The sequence below is a fragment of the Anolis sagrei genome, chromosome 11 (genome assembly GCF_037176765.1).
Source record: "Anolis sagrei isolate rAnoSag1 chromosome 11, rAnoSag1.mat, whole genome shotgun sequence".
NCBI classification, from domain to species: Eukaryota; Metazoa; Chordata; class Lepidosauria; order Squamata; family Dactyloidae; genus Anolis; species Anolis sagrei.
The window spans coordinates 26,637,362-26,654,592 of NC_090031.1; the positions used below are offsets into that span (position 1 = coordinate 26,637,362).

The 17,231-nt window shown below is 43.1% G+C and overlaps 1 protein-coding gene across 2 annotated transcripts in view; it reads left to right on the forward strand.

The window, feature by feature from the left end:
• The window catches only part of CALN1 (calneuron 1), an 84,147-nt gene that overhangs the window by 13,811 nt on the left and 53,105 nt on the right, over positions 1-17,231 (forward strand). For both annotated transcript variants that reach the window (XM_067472059.1, XM_060756946.2), the window contains exon 2: positions 13,460-13,584. In XM_067472059.1, coding sequence (XP_067328160.1) covers positions 13,467-13,584 — 118 coding nt within the window. In that variant the 5' untranslated portion in view covers positions 13,460-13,466. The remainder of the gene's footprint in view (positions 1-13,459; positions 13,585-17,231) is intronic.

Below are 17,231 nucleotides of genomic sequence, written 5' to 3' on the forward strand. Positions count from 1 at the left end.
TTTTATTTATTTATCTATTTAAAACTTTTATATACCGTTCCTCTCTACGTCCATAGGGACTCAGGACGGTTCACCGCAAGGATTCAATGCTAACAAGTAAAACCATTTAAACATCATACATAACAATGAATAAAAATACAACAAGTTAAAATACATATAAAACCAGTTCACCAAGATAAAACAGCATCAACTCAATCCGCACATTGTGGTCAATACAGTAGTCAGTTATCGGTCTCAGCCATCATTCTGTGAATGCCTTGTTCCACAGCCAAAATTTCACCTGTTTCCTAAAGATCAGGAGGGAGGTGGCAGATCTAATTTCATTTGGGAGAGAGTTCTATAGCTGGGGGGCCACCACAGAGAAGGCCCAGTCTTTTGTCCCCATCAGACGTGACTGTGAAGATAGTGGGACCAAGAGCAGGGCCTCTCCGGAGGATCTTAATGCCCTTGATGGTTTGTAGGGGAGAATACGTTTGGACTGGGCCGGAACCGTAAAGGCTTAAAACCAGCACTTTGAATTGTGCTTGGAAGCTAATTGGCAGCCAATGGAGCTGGCGCAACAAGGGAGTTGTGCGCTCCCTGTACCCAGCTCCCGTGAGCAACCTGGCTGCCGAGCATTGGACTAGTTGCAGCTTCTGGGCAGTCTTCAGAGGCAACCCCACGTAGAGAGCGTTGCAGTAGTCTATATGGATGTAACCAGAGTGTGGACCACTGTGGCCAAGTCAGACTTCCCAAGGTATGGGCGCAGCTGGCACACAAGCTTTAACTGTGCAAAAGCTCCCCTGGCCACCGCCAAGACCTGGGGTTCCAGGCTTAGCGATGAGTCCAGGATCACTCCCAAACTGCGAACCTGCACCTTCAGGGGGAGTCTAACCCCATCAAGCACAGGATCTATGCCCTGTTCGTCCTTGTGACTGACCAGGAGGACCTCCACCTTGTCTGGATTAAGTTTCAATTTGTTCGCTCTCATCCAGTTCGTTACAGCCGCCAAACACTGGTTCAGGACTTGAATAGCCTCCTTAGTAGCAGGTGGAAAGGAGTGACAAAGTTGGACATCATCTGCGTACAGATGACACCACACCCCGAAACACCAGATGATCTCCCCCAACGGCTTCATGTAGATGCATTCATGGATTCTTAAGAATAGCTTCTCAAAGGAGAAGGGGAATTATAGCCCTGACCCTTCCTGACGTTCTCTTCACTGTCCAAGTACAAGAATAATACTAAAAATGAAAGGAAAGAAAAACCTTGATATAGGTTTTTCATAGTGTGGAGTTGAGAATAAGAATTCCTTCTGTTGCTGCTTTGGTCAGTTTTTATCTCGGAGCCAAAGCGCGACGTGGCTGTCTAGCCGGTTTGGCCGGCACGCCTCCAGAAGGGACTGAACAGCACGGAGCCAAATCTGCTCCATTTGGATGATGAGAAAGTTAGTCGCTGATTGGAAAACAGAAGACAGAGCTCCTGGCACAAAGATCCAGACAAAATTGTAATGCTCTGAATTCAGAATTACGTCGCACTGGTCCAGAAGATATGTCCAAGGTTCTCCTTCGTCATCACCAGTAGTATTCCAATCCCCCTCCAGGTGGTTTATAAAAGTTAAGGCAGCTGTAATTCCAAACACATTTAAATAAATATTTATTGAAATCTAGCATATACACTTGGTGTTGCCAGAGTGTTGGAGGGGTCCCTTGTTGTTTAATAGACACCCATGAAAGCATTACATCTCCACCTGATACCCGCCGGGAAATAATAGCTGTAATGAATTATAATATTATAATGTAATGCAATATAATACTACTACTAATAATATGATATTACTAATAATGTTACAATATAATGGTATAATACAATGTAGTAATATTTAATACAGATATTGTAGTATGCTATATATTAGGGCTGGGCGGTTTCGTTTCGTAATTTCGTAATTCGTTAAAAATCCGTTATTTCTTTTTATAACGAAGCAATATTGAACCATTCAGGAGCAACTAAAAAACGAAACGAATTTTTCCAATTCGTTTCGTAATTGTTTCGTTATTGTTTCGTTATTGATTCGTTATTGATTCGTTATTGATTCGTAAATGTTTCGTTATTATTTCCGCATGTCTGGTGCAAGTTTTAGGGTTGCTGTTTGTTTTCTCAGTGAAAAAAAATATAATTATCACACCAACAGTCAACAACAGAGGGAGAGGGAAGCTTCAGAAGTTTTTTTAGCGTATTGCGCGATCGCGGCCGCCATTAACGAATTGATTCGTAATCGATTCGTAATTGTTTCGTAATTATTTTATGATTTCCGAAATTTCATAAATATCGAACTTTTTTAAAGGAAAATTTCGGAATTCTTTTAAATAACAAAATGCAAAAAACCCCTAAAAACGAATCGAGTTTAGAAACAAATTTTTCCGTGTTTGGACAGCCCTACTATATATATATATATATATATATATATATATATATATATATATATATTGTGTGTGTGTATGTGTGTGTATAGTAAGCCGCTCTGAGTCCCCTTCGAGGTGAGAAGGGCAGCATATAATATAAAGGGTGTAAATAAATAAATAAAAAGACCAAGGCAGTGACATCTCCGGCCCATCCCCTGTTCGGATATCAGCCAGCAAGCAAAGGCTATAAATCAAAAAATAGTTTTCTATGCTCTACAGAGATACTCACAGGAACACCTCAGCAAGCAAGAGTCCAAAAGTGGCAGGCTAAAACTTGGAACCTCAATCAGTGGCTCCCTCCTGGGCACACAGAAAACTGGGCGACTTGGAAGGCACTGAACAGACTGTGCTCTGGCACCACAAGATGCAGAGCCAACCTAAAGAAATGGGACCACAAAGTGGAGTCCACGGCATGCAAGTGTGGAGAAGTACAAACCACAGACCACCTACTACAATGCAACCTGAGCCCTGCTAAGACCTTCTCACAGAAACACCAGAGGCACTCCAAGTGGCCAGCTTCTTGTCAAAGGCCATTTAGCATCATGGCAAACTTTGTTTTTGGTTACACTATAACTGCACCCCCAATTCACTTCTGACATGATAAATAAATAACCAGTATCTTAGTGGGAAGTGTGGACCTGCTTTTGGCTGATGAGAGAGTCAAGTTAATTATGATTGTTATGGTTGTGTGCCTTCAATTCGTTTCAGACTTACAGTGATTCTAAGCCTAAAGTTTAGGGTGGAGAAAGGACCTTGGGTGGCCATGTTTAGCCTGAAGAAGAGAAGGCTGAGAGGAGACATGATAGCCATGCATGAGTATGTGAAAAAGAGTCATAGGGAGGAGGGAGCAATTTGTTTTCTGCTGCCCTGGAGACTAGGATGCAGAATAATGGCTTCAAACTACAAGAAAGGAGATTCCATCTGAACATGAGAAAGAACTTCCTGATGGTGAGAGCTGTTCAGCAGTGGAACTCTCTGCCCCGGAGTGTGGTGGAGGCTCCTTCTTTGGAGGCTTTGAAACAGAGGCTGGATGGCCATCTGCCAGGGGTGCTTTGAATGCAGTTTTCCTGCTTCTTGGCAGAATGGGGTTGGACTGGATGGCCCATGAGGTCTCTTCCAACTCTGTGATTCTTTTATTCTGTCTCCTACCTCAGTGGTTCTCAACCTTCCTTAATGCGGTTCCTCATGTTATGGTGATCCCCAACCATAACATTATTTTCGTTTCTACTTCATAACCGTAATTTTGCTACTGTTATGAATTGAAATGTCAATATCTGTTATGCAGGGTGTATTTTCATTCACCAAATTTGGCACAAATACCCTATATGTCCAAATTTGAATATGGTGGGGTTGGGATTGATTTTGTCATTTGGGAGTTATAGTTGCTAGGATTTATAGTTCACTTACAATCAAAGAACATTCTGAACTCCACCAACAATAGAATCAAACCAAACTTGGCATTGGGTTGGACTGGATGCTCCAACTCTGATTCTGTCAACTACAACTCCAGAACCAAGGTCAATGCCCACCAAACCCTTCTAGTATTTACTCTTGGTCGTGAGAGTTCTGAGTTGTTGTAGGTTTTTTCAGGCTATATGGCCATGTTCTAGAGCAGTGGTTCTCAACCTGGGGGTTGGGACCCCGAGGGGGGTCAGGAGGGGGTGTCAGAGGGGTGGCCAAAGACCATCAGAAAGCACAGTATTTTCTGTTGGTCATGGGGTTCTGTGTGGGAAGTCTGGCCCAATTCTATCGTTGGTGAGGTTCAGAATGCTCTTTGATTGTAGGTGAACTATACATCCCAGCAACTACAAGGTCTATTTTCCCCAAACTCTACTAGTGTTCACATTTGGGCATATTGAGTATTTGTGCCAAGTTTGGTCCAGATCCATCACTGTTTGAGTCCCCAGTACCCTCTGAATGTGGGAGAACTACAACTCCAAAATTCAAGGTCAATGCCCACCAATCCCTTCCAGTATTTTCTCTTGTTCATGGGTGTTCTGTGTGCAAAGTTTGGTTCAATTCCATCATCGGTGGAGTCCAGAATGCTCTTTGATTGTAGGTGAACTATAAATCTCAGCGACTACAATTCCCAAATGACAAAATCAATCCCCCCCAAGTATGCAAATTTGGGCGTATCAGGTATGTGTGCCAAATTTGGTCCAGTGGATGAAAATCCATCCTGCATATCAGATATTCATATGATAATACATAACAGTTGTAAAATTACAGTTATGAGGTAGCAATGGAAATAATGTTATGGTTGGGGGTCACCACAACTTGAGGAACTGGATTAAGGGGTCGCAGCATTGGGAAGGTTGAGAACCACTGTTCTAGAGGCATTTTCTCCTGATGTTTCACCTGCATCTATAGCAAGCATCCTCAGAGATAGTGGGGTGAGAGTTCTGTGTGCCAAGTTTGGCTCAATTCCATTGTTGGTGGAGTTCATAATACTCTTTGATTGTAGGTGAACTTACATCCCAGCAACTACAACTCCCAAATGACAAAATCAATTCGCCCAACCCCACCAGTAAACAAATTTGGGCATATTGGGTATTTGTACCAATTTGGTACAATGAATGAAAATACATCCTGCATATCAGATATTTACATTACGATTCAGAACAATAGCAAAATCAGTTATGAAGTAGCAACGAAAATAATGTTATGGTTGGGGGTCACCATGACATGAGGAATAGTATTAAGGGGTCATGGGTGGCATTCGGAAGGTTGAGAAACACTGGTCTAGATCGTAAAAGAGTAAAATTTGTAGGCATAAGTGTGAAGAGAAAAAGAGCATTTTGTTGGGGCAAAAAAAGTGATCAGTCTCAGGTTAGTTCCCCTTTTGATGCAACATAGGGCAATGACTTGAGTAACCTTGGCTGAACCAGATGATGTAATCTGTCCATAATGCTTTGGGATGAGTAGCAGAGAGAGAGAGGAAGCAAGTAGGCAAGAAATGAAAAGTCAAGTTCCTAATCTCTCTCAGTCTAAGCCAGTTTATCCCTAGTAGACAAGAGAATGCTGAGACTACGTGCAGAAAGTGCTGCATCTTCCAACGTCTATGGGCGCTAGATAGCCGAGACAGATTCAGGACAAACACCTCGCAAGGTGTGAGAAAGAACAGCATCCGACAGCATCTCAATTTGGAAATGTTGGTTGTAGTAAAATTTGTATTTCTGCTATAATGTGGAAATTGAGCACACAGCGAACTTGGCTGCTTTTAATTGTAGAGAATGGAGCTATGGATACATGTGGTAACCGTTGCTCTGAGCTGAACATAATTTGTGCCAGCATTCTAGAAACTGATAAGCTAATCATATGAGGTGGTCTTATAGTTGTGCAAGACACCTATGTGCTCTAGCGAGACAATTGATGGATTGAGGTTGGACCACACATGGAATATTGTGTCCAGTTCTGGGCACCAAAATTGAAGAGAGATATTGATAAGCTTGAATGTGTCCAGAGGAAGGCAACTAAAATGATCAAGGGTCTGGAGAACAAGCCCCATGAGGAGCGGCTTAAAGAGCTGGGCATGTTTAGCCTGCAGAAGAGAAGGCTGAGAGGAGACATGATAGCCATGTATAAATATGTGAAAGGAAGTCATAGGGAGGAGGGAGCAAGCTTGTTTTCTGCTGACCTGGAGACTAGGACGCAATGAAGCAATGGCTTCAAATTACAAGAAAGGAGATTCCATCTGAACATTAGGAAGAACTTCCTGACTGTGAGAGCCATTCAGCAGTGGAACTCTCTGCCCCAGAGTGTGGTGGAGGCTCCTTCTTTGGAAGCTTTTAAACAGAGGGATGGCCATCTGTCGGGGGTGCTTTGAATGCAATTTTCCTGCTTCTTGGCAGGGGGTTGGACAGGATAGCCCATGAGATCTCTTCCAACTCTATGATTCTATGATTCTATGAAGCTGGATATAGAAAGCATAGGACTCTGTCTTTGCAGTGCTATATATACTTGAAGTAAGGTAAAGGTAAAGGTTTTCCCCTGACATTAAGTCCAGTCATGTCCTACTCTGGGGGTTGGTGCTCATCACCATTTCTAAGCCGAAGAGCCGTCGTTGTCCATAGACACCTCCAAGATCATCTGGCCAGCATGATTGTATGGAGCGCCATTACCTTCCTGCCAGAGCGGTACCTATTGATCTACTTACTAGGCTTGTTTGATCCAAAAAATGTTTTAGATGTAGGGGGCACTGGTGGTTCGCTTCTAAAGTCAATTCTGATTTTCACAGAAAAAAATGTTCAAAACTTTTTGAAATTTCTGAGATTTCTGAATCCTTTTGTTAATGGTTTGAAAGTGTTATTTCCTGTTTCATTGAGTGGTCTTTACTTTGAAAGTAGTTGTTTTACTCCAGGAGCGGGGGGAAAACAAGCGGAGGAAATGCCTTCCTTTTCCGGTTTAAAACTGGCTTCTCTGGCTTGAGGCAGAAGCAGGGAAAGCAAAGGGAGGAAATTCAGCCTTCCCTTGAGGCCAGGGACCAGATTCATTTCTGACTCACTTCCTGAGTCGGAAAAAAAAATGGCGAGACTAGCTTCGAAAGGGCAAAAAGACTTCCGGTTTCCTAAAAAAGTTCAAAATTGCTTTGAAAAGGTATTTTTTTCCAAATTTATTCCAAATTACGAAGATTCCGACTGGATCTAACCATGCCTACTACTTACATTTACATGTTTTAGAACTGCTAGGTGGGCAGAAGCTGGAGCTAACAGTGGGAGCTCACACCGCTCCCCGGATTCAAACTGGCGACTTTTCAGTCAGCAAATTCTGCAGCTCAGCACTTTCACCCACTACCCCACCAGGGGGCCCTTCCATACTTGAATATGTTGAATTTTTTTGAGAAAAATATCGACTCCAAAAAACTGGGTCAACCTATCCATAGATCAGGTTGGAAATAGATTGTGACAATGCTGACTCATTTATATGATTTTCCCTATCAGTATTTGTATAGATGTAGGCTACATCTACACAGTAGAATGAATGAGGTTGCAGTTAGCACAGTGGGTTAAACCACCAGCTGCAGAAAACCTTGCCAACTGGAGAGCTGGCAGTTCAAACTGTGGGTTGGGGTAAGCTCCCGCTGTCAGCTCTAGCTTCTGCCAACTTAGCAGGTAAAAAAAAAAGTGAGTAGATCAATATATATAGCTTTGGTGGGGAGGTAAAAATATGCCCACGAAGACATGCACGGAGCTTGTTGTCTTTGGCATGGAAAACAGAACAACAGCACCCCCTGGGGTCAGAGTTGAGCACACTTTCCAGATACCAGAGATGAAAAAAGATGGGAAGCCTTTGCCTCTGTTTATGTACTGTCTGTCTCTCACCTCCCAACATCCTCGTTGCCTTGGCACTATAAGAGGGTTTTGCGAGACCAGTCGCTCTTGTTGCCACGTGGTTTCGAGGCAATGGTGTAGTAATGATGAAGCCATGGACCATATTTTCGTTCTTGCAGCCCACAGGTTGGGAACCACTGGCTTAGACACTGTTTCTTCTTTGAGCATCCTCTTCCTCGTTGCTTTCATATTTGTCTACTTTCTTTCTCCTATACACTACTGTTGTTGTTAAGGTGTGAAATATTGCACACTTCATCTCTCCTCTACTAACCAATTGGATTGAAGTTCGGTCATAGTTTTTTTGGCTGCCGGCTATTTTGGAAGACCGCATCCTACGGCAAGTGTGTTTGGGACCGTTTTGGCAAGATGCTTCTTTCCAAGAGCACTGATGTCAGGGTGAGCTTCTGCATTTGCTGATAAGGTCTTCTGAGGACAATAAGGAAGGCGTAAAGTCAGCAAAGGTTTTGTTCTTGCTTTTTTTGTCACTTTGGGATTGCGTAGCGGATCGAAGCACTAAAGGTTACCCCAGTATTCTTGCACCAAGAAGGGAAAGTTTCGATCAGGAAGACTGCAAGGTCTTCGAAGGTGGAAATTGGGAAGACCAGGCTTGGCAAGTTGCAGAATTCAAAGCTAAATTTTACAGGGTTTTTTTTTTCTATCCGCACTCAAGGAGAGAATCTCATGGGAAGAGGCTTTGAACAGATGGAAGTCAAAATGCAAAATTTAGCGAGCAGGAAAATGAGGTCTTAACACACACAGTTCCTTTGGGGAAGGGGAGAGATGATTTTCTCGGAGGGGAGGAGGTATATGGACATAATTTTTGGTTGACATTTCCTTTCATGAATCTAGAATACAAGCAAGATAGCTTGAAATCTTTGTTAGAAGGGGATATGCTTAGTAAAACATTCTCAGTTGAATAGTGGTTGTGAATGGGAAAGGTTTGAGACAATGGATCAGTCTACAGTCTTTCTATGCTTCTAACCAGTATGCTTGTGCATTTCAGATGAATCCCGATCTGTTTCTGTTTTCCTGATACTGGAAGCCCCCCATATCATTTTTCAGGCACCTCCCGAAAACAGGTGTCTTTCTGAAAAGGTGTTTTCGTTAGCCAAAAGAACCCGGCTATTTTCAGTACATTGGTAGCAATGGGGAGGGGTGATTTCCCCTCCCATTCCCATAATTTTAGGCAATTGAATCATTTGTCCTTATATCCTTCATTAAGTCCTGGATTAAAAGTACCAGAGTTACTTAAGATACCACTTTTCCCCTCTAGATCTGCAGAGGAGACCTGGGTTTCAAGAAAGAGCTTAAGATACCACTTTTCCTGTTATCCTTTCTCCTTGGTCTGCAGAAAATATCTAGGTTTCAAGAAAGGGCCTAAGATACCGCTCTTCTTGCAATGCTTTCCCCTCAGTCTGCAGAGAAGACCTAGGTTTCAATAAATGGCTTAAGATACCACTCTTCCTGCAATCCTTTCCCCTTGGTCTGCAGAGAAGACCTAGGTTATAAGAAAGGGCTTAAGGTACCACTCTTCCTGTGATGCTTTCCCCTCAGTCAGCCGAGGAGACCTGGTGTTGTAGTTCAGCCCGTGATTGTATCTGTTGTTCATTATGTTAGTGGGGATGAAGGTTGTTCTGTGCCTGAGTTAAGCCTAGGTGAGAGGCCTGAGGTGTCTCATGAATGGAGTGTTTCTTCTTCGGATTCACAAGGTCACATTCCTGGGAGAGGCCCTCAACAGTCTTTCTCTGAGAAACTGTCTTCTGTGGCTGATTTGTCAGGTGCAGAATTTAATAAGAGTGAAAATAGAAAGCAAGACTTTTGTAAACAGAGGCAAAGTTCTCAGGTGCAACAAGGTTAAATTCATCTGCAGGAAAAGAGAGATAAGAAATCCTTATCTGGTTGTAAGGGCAAGAGAAATGCTTTCCTTTTGGTTCTGGGGTCATGAAAAGCTTTATATTGATACAAGGGAATGAGTTAGCTCAGTCTCAGTGTTGGTATTTCATAACAGTCCTGTTTCCCAGTGTATTTCTAGTTTCATGTTCCAAGTTTTGCCAGGCTTGTGATCTGTGGATTTCCATGCTGCCTTATTCTATATATTTTGTACCCTGGGATCTTGTGTTTTACCTTTGTACCTTGAAGCTCATGGACTATCTTTTATATTTGGACTATACCAATCTTACCAGTTTGCTTACATATATTCTTCAATAAACAGCTTTCTGATTTTACAAAGCTGGTATGGTGTTTAAAGACAGGAGTGTTCCTACTCTGAAACACAACACCTGGGTTTCAATAAAGGGATTAAGATGCCGCTCTTCCTGCGATACTTTTCCCTCAGTCTGCAGAGGAGACCTGGTGTGCTGGTACGGCTGTACCAGGAGCTTCAGCTTCATTTTCTTCCTATTGAGTGTTTGCATTAATTTCAAGGTTCCATGCATTTTGCAAAAGGTGACTTCCCTTGGTTTGCAGTCATAGGGCTAGCCACCTGTCTATCATTGTTAAGTTTTAGTTCCGCCCATTTTTCCAGAGCTCTGGGAGGGAAAGGGAACCATTTTTAGTTCAGTCTTATAGTGGAAAGCTTAGCTACAGGACAGGGATCAGCTCCACCTGTAGACAAGCTTAGTTTCTCACAACATCCGGGGGAAACAGAAGCATCCGGGGGAAACAGCTCCACATCTTTCATGGAAAAGATCCAAAAGAACTCCAGCTGGAGAATCTACAAAGCCTTGGCTGGTAGATCTACACAGGTAACCAGAAGCAATTGGAGCTGGGAGTAGAGCCCACACCAGCAAGCATAGAAAGTAGATTGCCTGGGAGGGGTTAAAAAGGGTTTTCCTTTTAAAGAAAAGAAACAGTTCACAAAGCCAGTTACCTGTCCATTTGGGCAAGTTAAGAAGCATTTGTTTGACTTGTTGAAGATCTGAGAAGTGTTTGTTTAAATTGTTGAAGATCTAAGCAATAATAAAAGACTTTGTTAAACTTTTCAAGCATCTAAAGACTTTTGTATAGGAAAATCCTTAGGGCCTCTCAGCCAAGGCAACCCAGCTTCCTGCTGGGCACAAAGAGCATGTCCTGTTCAAAAGGCAATTATTATAGGCCCAGCGTGTGACAGCAAACCTGGGTTTCAAGAAAGTATGCAGGCAGGGCTCGCAAAATCATAGAATCCTAGAGTTGGAAGAGACCTCATGGGCCATCCAGTCCAACCCCCTGCCAAGAAGCAGGAAAATTGTATTCAAAGCACCCCCGACAGATGGCCATCCAGCCTCTGTTTAAAAGCTTCCAAAGAAGGAGCCTCCACAACACTCCGGGACAAGAGAGTTTCACTGCTGAACAGTGATTGGCTCCTGTTTACTTTCATATTAAGCAGGCTTTTGTACTGAGGACCCACTTCCCGTTACGAGCTCCCAAAGGTGCCGGAGGTACTGACGGAAATGGTATCCGTGCACAACCCTACTAACCAGGAGTGTCCTTCACAGCAACATTTCTTGTGGTAGGCTAACATTGGAAGTGTTTAAATTGGCAAAATAGCGAGATAACAACTCTCTGGAACACATGGTCCAGCTGACAAACAAGCTGGATAAAAATTAACAAATTACGTCAGAATTGACAAAAAGCTGTGTCCGTTTGATGCATATGTTGTTGGCACATGAGAAGAGCCATTGCGATAGAATGGGATGCAAAGTGATTGAACTGGCAGAGGCAGATGATGAGCTGGAGAAGGGCCCAGGACAAGCACTCTGCTGCAATGTTGTAATGCTCAAATGGAGGGGAGAAAGCCAGCTTCAAACTATAATCAAATATTAAAACTTATGATTTATGTACATAACTGCAGGAGAAGAACTCACAAGTTATTCATATGCCATGACACAGCGATGCATTTTTTTGGCTCTGAAATTGATGGTCTTGTATTAGTGTTTCTCTTTAAATCAGTGTTTCTCAACCTTCCTAAGGCCGTGACCCCTTAATACAGTTCCTCATGTTGTGGTGACCCCGAACCGTAACATTATTTTCATTGCTTCATCATAGCTGTAATTTTGCTATTGTTATGAATCATAATGTAAATATCTGATATGCAGGATGTATTTTCATTCACTGGACCAAATTTGGCACAAATACCTGATACGCTCAAATTTGAATACTGGTGTGGTTGTCATTTGTGAGTTGTAGTTACTGGGATTTATAGTTAACCTACAATCAAAGAGCATTCTGAACTCCATCAATGATGGAATTGAACCAAACTTGACACACAGAACTCCCATGACCAAGAGAAAATACTGGAAGGGTTTGATGGGCATTGACTTTGAGTCTTGGAGTTGTAGTTCACCTACATCCAGAGAGCACTGTGGACTCAAACAACGACAGAGTTGGACCAAACTTGGCATGAATACTCAACATGCCCAAATATGAATACTGGTAGAGATTGGGGGAAATAGACCTTGACATTTGGGAGTTGTAGTTGCTGGGATTTATAGTTCACCTACAATCAAAGAGCATTCTGAACCTCTCTGAGTCGCCTGTGGGCTGAGAGGGGCGGTATATAAATGTAGTAAATAAATAAATAACCCCACCAATGATAGAATTGGGCCAAACTTCCCACACAGAAGCCCCATTCCTTAAAGGGACTCACTTGTGAGAACCTCCCTCCAGCCTTACACACTCTCCATTGCCCGCACATGCGCACCATGCTGTCATGTATGGAGCATGCCTGCTCTCCCCTTCCTGCTTGGACTCTCAGAAGCAAAACTTCCCTTGGCTTAGAGGCCGGCCAATTGCAGGGGGGGGGGGCTTTTGGTGGGATGATTCACTATCTGTTTCCAATAAAGAAGAGAAGAGACGGACAGGTGGAGCGATCTTCATCCTTCTCTGCCAAAGGGGTTCCTAAGACCATTAAAAACATATGTTTTCTGATAGTCTTGAGTGACCCCTCTGAAACCCCCTTGCGACCCCCACTGAGGTTCCAGCCCCCAGGTTGAGAAACGCTGCTTTAAATCATGAATTGGAGTTGAATTAAGTCTCCAGGCAGGGGCGGCTCGTCCATTACGCGAAGTAAGCGGTCGCAGAACACTTTTTTTGCCAGGGGCGCAGAGGCGCCTCTGTAAATGCCCCTCGACTGCCACTTGAGGAGCTGGAGGTATCTCCCTCCTTTGTTTTTGCGCCTACCTTCAGGAAAGGTGGGCATCTCCACCTCTCTCTCTCTCTCTCTCTCGGTCCAAATGGCGGAGGTGAAAGTCAGCACACGCCGGGGTCTTCAGGCATGCCTCCGGACCCAAAGCGGGCCAGGCAAGGGAGCAAATGCGGCAAGTGTAGTTACTGGGATGTATAGTTCACCTACAATCAAAGAGCATTCTGAACTCCACCAATGATGGAATTGAACCAAGTATGGCACACAGAACTCCCACGACAAACAGAAAATATATATCAATGATTGGTTTGGCGGCGGGGGGGGGGGGAGGCACCAAAATACTGTTTGCTTACCGTTGAAAATTACCTAGGGACGCCTCTGACTCCAGGAGACCCCACCACACATCTATCTATCTGTTTATCTCTCATGACTATCTCTCTACGGAGCAAGAATGTTATGTTTTATCTTCCTCAAATAAAGTTTTGCTATAAAATAGGCTTTTTTTTGCTTTTAAATTCCTTTTGGAGGACCAGGCATGACATTTCACACTGTTGTCTTTCTTCTTTTAGGGAGAAGATGCCATTCCATCATGTCACAGCTGGACTGTTGTATAAGGGGAACTACCTGAACCGTTCCATTTCGGCAGGCAGCGACAGTGAGACATTGGCCAACATCTCAGTAGAAGAATTAGATGGTAAGTATGAATCATCAGCCAATGCATATATTGTATATAGTCATGTGCAGCAATCTTTGAGTTACAAACATCCGACTTAAAATGACTCATAGTTAAGAACGGGGGTGAGAAAATAGGAGGTGAGAGAAATCTACCCCCAGGAAGGGAAATTCACTCTTGGAAGAGTTACTATCGTGGGGAAGCTGAAGGTTTATCACCAATCTTTGTTTCCACAAGCTAAATTTTTCAAAATTCAATTCTCTCAGAAACGGAAAGTGAGGTGAAATTTTCTGAACAGGAGCACAGACAGCAAAACATACACTACAGGGGTGTTAACCCTTTGCTATGTTATTCAAAGCTAATAATTATATATATTTGGTTGGAGTTACACTTAAAAATGCATCTGTTCCAACTTACATTATTTATTTATTTATTTTGTATCAAAAGCATTGCATAAATTAGTATAATAGAAGGAGCGGAGGTGGCTAAATATCTTTTGACCAAAAACAGGCAACAGCAATGGCATTGTCTGTAGCCTCCAACAATTCCTCCTCTGTACATGAGGCAGGGCACAGTGGACAAGCATACAGATGCGGAGTTGTCTGTTCTGCTCCACAGTCACACAAGGTGTGGGATTCTTTTAGGTAGTGCCATTTTGCCGGGTTGTCTTTTGATCTGCCCACTCCACTTCTGAGTCTATTCAGGGTCTTCCAAGTTGCCCATTCTTGGTTTGCTCCTGGAGGAAGACCTTCGTGCTTTTTAAACTTACATACTAATTCAACTTAAGAACAAACCTACAGAACTTATCTTGGTCGTAACTTGGGGACGGCCTGTATAAGTCAATCTCGTGTATAAAATAAAATCTCTGAAAATCGCCTCCTGCCACTCAGAGGAGGAGGTGATTCCTTATATATATATATATATATATACACACACACACATACACACACACAAGTTAATCTACAGTTTACACATTAACCCATGGATACGCTGACTCATGTTTTTTATGTTTGAGCTAGACTTATACATGAGTCTATATGGCAATTTTCCAAACAGAGATTTGAAGGTAATGCTTGGGATAATTGGATGATAATTTGGCATTTTTAGACACCTTGCTTTAATGTCCTCATTAAACATTGTTCAGAAAAGTGCAATAAAAGCATCCTATCCAGTTGTCCTTGTTTACACCCGAAGCTGCTGAAACGGTTTTGTAGTATAGGTCTCAGGGGTCCAATATACTTTACCCCAAGCCTCTCCGTCACCTTATCTTGACAGTTTATGCTATAGTTAACAAATAACAGGATCTAACAGCAACAACAACAACAACAACAACAACAACAACAATATTTTGTCGAAGGCTTTCATGGCTGGAATCACTAGGTTCTTGTGGGTTTTTTCGGGCTATAGGGCCATGTTCTAGAGGCATTTCTCCTGACGTTTCGCCTGCATCTGTGGCAAGCATCCTCAGAGGTAGTGAGGTCTGTTGGAATTAGGACAATGGGTTTATATATCTGTGGAATGGCTGGGGTGGGGCAAGGAGCTCTTCTCTTTGCCCCACAGCAGAGCACCTGATGAACCAGCCTGGACACAGCATATTATTTGAGAACACAGAAATGCTGGACCACACCAACAACCACCATGTCAGACTACACAGAGAAGCCATTGACATCCACAAGAAGCATGTGGACAATTTCAACAGAAAGGAAGAGACCATGAAAATGAACAAAATCTGGCTACCAGTATTAAAAAAAACTCTAAAATTACAACAGCAAAACAGCAGAGAGGAAACAACCAGGCACATCTTAACACCTCTCAACAAAAGATTTTCCCAGGCTCAGCCAGGCCTTCAAATGCTAATGAAGGTGGTCAGTTGAAACATTCACACTTAGCTCCAGCAGAGAAGAGCTCTTTGCCCCACCCCAGCAATTCCACAGATATATAAACCCATTGTCCTAATTCCAACAGACCTCACTACCTCTGAGGATGCTTGCCATAGATGCAGGCGAAACGTCAGGAGAAATGCCTCTAGAACATGGCCCTATAGCCCGAAAAAACCCACAAGAACCTAACAACAATATTTATTACGGTCTATAGACCCATCCGTGAAACAGACATTTTTTTATAAATTTCCCATCTCAGGAGAAGTTCATTCTACCAAATACCAGTAACATCTGAATGGTATTCAGGGGTTTGTTTCTTTCTCTGCCTTGTTGCCACTCCAAGGAATTTTGCCACTGCGAGAGTCACCCTGTGGCATTTATCCTGTAAAAGATATCTAACAAGTCCCTCTGGGTGGTGGCTGGTCATATGAGACAAAATTAGATATAGAAGTTGGCTCCGTTGCACTGTATAATAGCGGCACTGCAATAAAATGTGTTCTATTGTTTCTACTTCATTTACTTCACAGGGGCGTAGTCTTTGGGAGTAAGGGATTCCAGATAGTCTGCCCGAGGGAAATATTTTTAGTCTCGCCTTTGTAAAGAATCTGTGGTGTTTGATCACTGTGATATTTTTTTTAGGTATTTGCATGTCTTAAATGGCTCTCTGTATGGTAAATTTAGGACTCTGGGGGAGCATGGTGAATTTAAACGGGCTCTTAACTCTCCCAGGGCAATATTCCACAACCATTGCATTAGGAATTCTTGTGCCATTTTAAATCCCAAATGGAGCAAAAGGGATTTATTTATTTATAGTGTCAGGAGCAAACCAAAACAGTTGTATTGCATTTCTTAACAAACAAACAAACAAACCTCACTATTTGCAAGCTTGGTAGTTGATTAAATGTTCTTTGACCAGTATCTGGCCACTTGGAGTGCCTCTGGTGTTGCTGCAAGAAGGTCATCCATTGTGCATGTAGCAGGGCTCAGGTTGCATTCTGTAGTTTGCTTTTCTCCGCACTCGCATGTCGTGGATTCCACTTTGTAGCCCCATTTCCTAAGGTTGGCTCTGCATCTCATGGTGCCAGAGCGCAGTCTGTTCAGTGCCTTCCAAGTTGCCCAGTTTTCTGTGTGCCCAGGAGGGAGTCTCTCATTTGGTTTCATCCATTGATTGAGGTTCTGGGTTTTAGCCTGCCACTTTTGGACTCTCGCTTGCTGGGGTGTTCCAGCGAGTGTCTCTGTAGGTCTTAGAAAACTATTTCTTGATTTAAGTCATTGACATGCTAGCTGATAAAAACGAGGTGGGCTGGAGATGTCACTGCCTTGGTCCTTTCACTATTGACTGCTACTTCCCGGCGGATGTCAGGTGGTGCGATACCAGCTAAACAGTGTAATTTCTCCAGTGGTGTAGGGCACGGACACCCCGTGATAATGCGGCATGTCTCATTAGGAGATTTGAGATGGTTGAACAGAAGCTCTCCGAAGATCTAGGTGCTCTTACCACCTATTACAAGGAAAATCAGCTGATCCCTAATCCATCTAAAACACAGACATGTGCTTTTCACCTTAAGAACAGACAAGCATCCCGAGCTCTGAGGATTACCTGGGAAGGAATCCCACTGGAGCATTGCAGCACACCCAGATACCTGGGAGTCACTCTGGACTGTGCTCTGACCTACAAGAAGCACTGCCTGAACAAACAAGCAAAAGGTGGGCACTAGAAACAATATTGTACGAAAGCTGACTGGCACAACCTGGGGATCACAACCAGACACAGCAAAAGAGATGCGG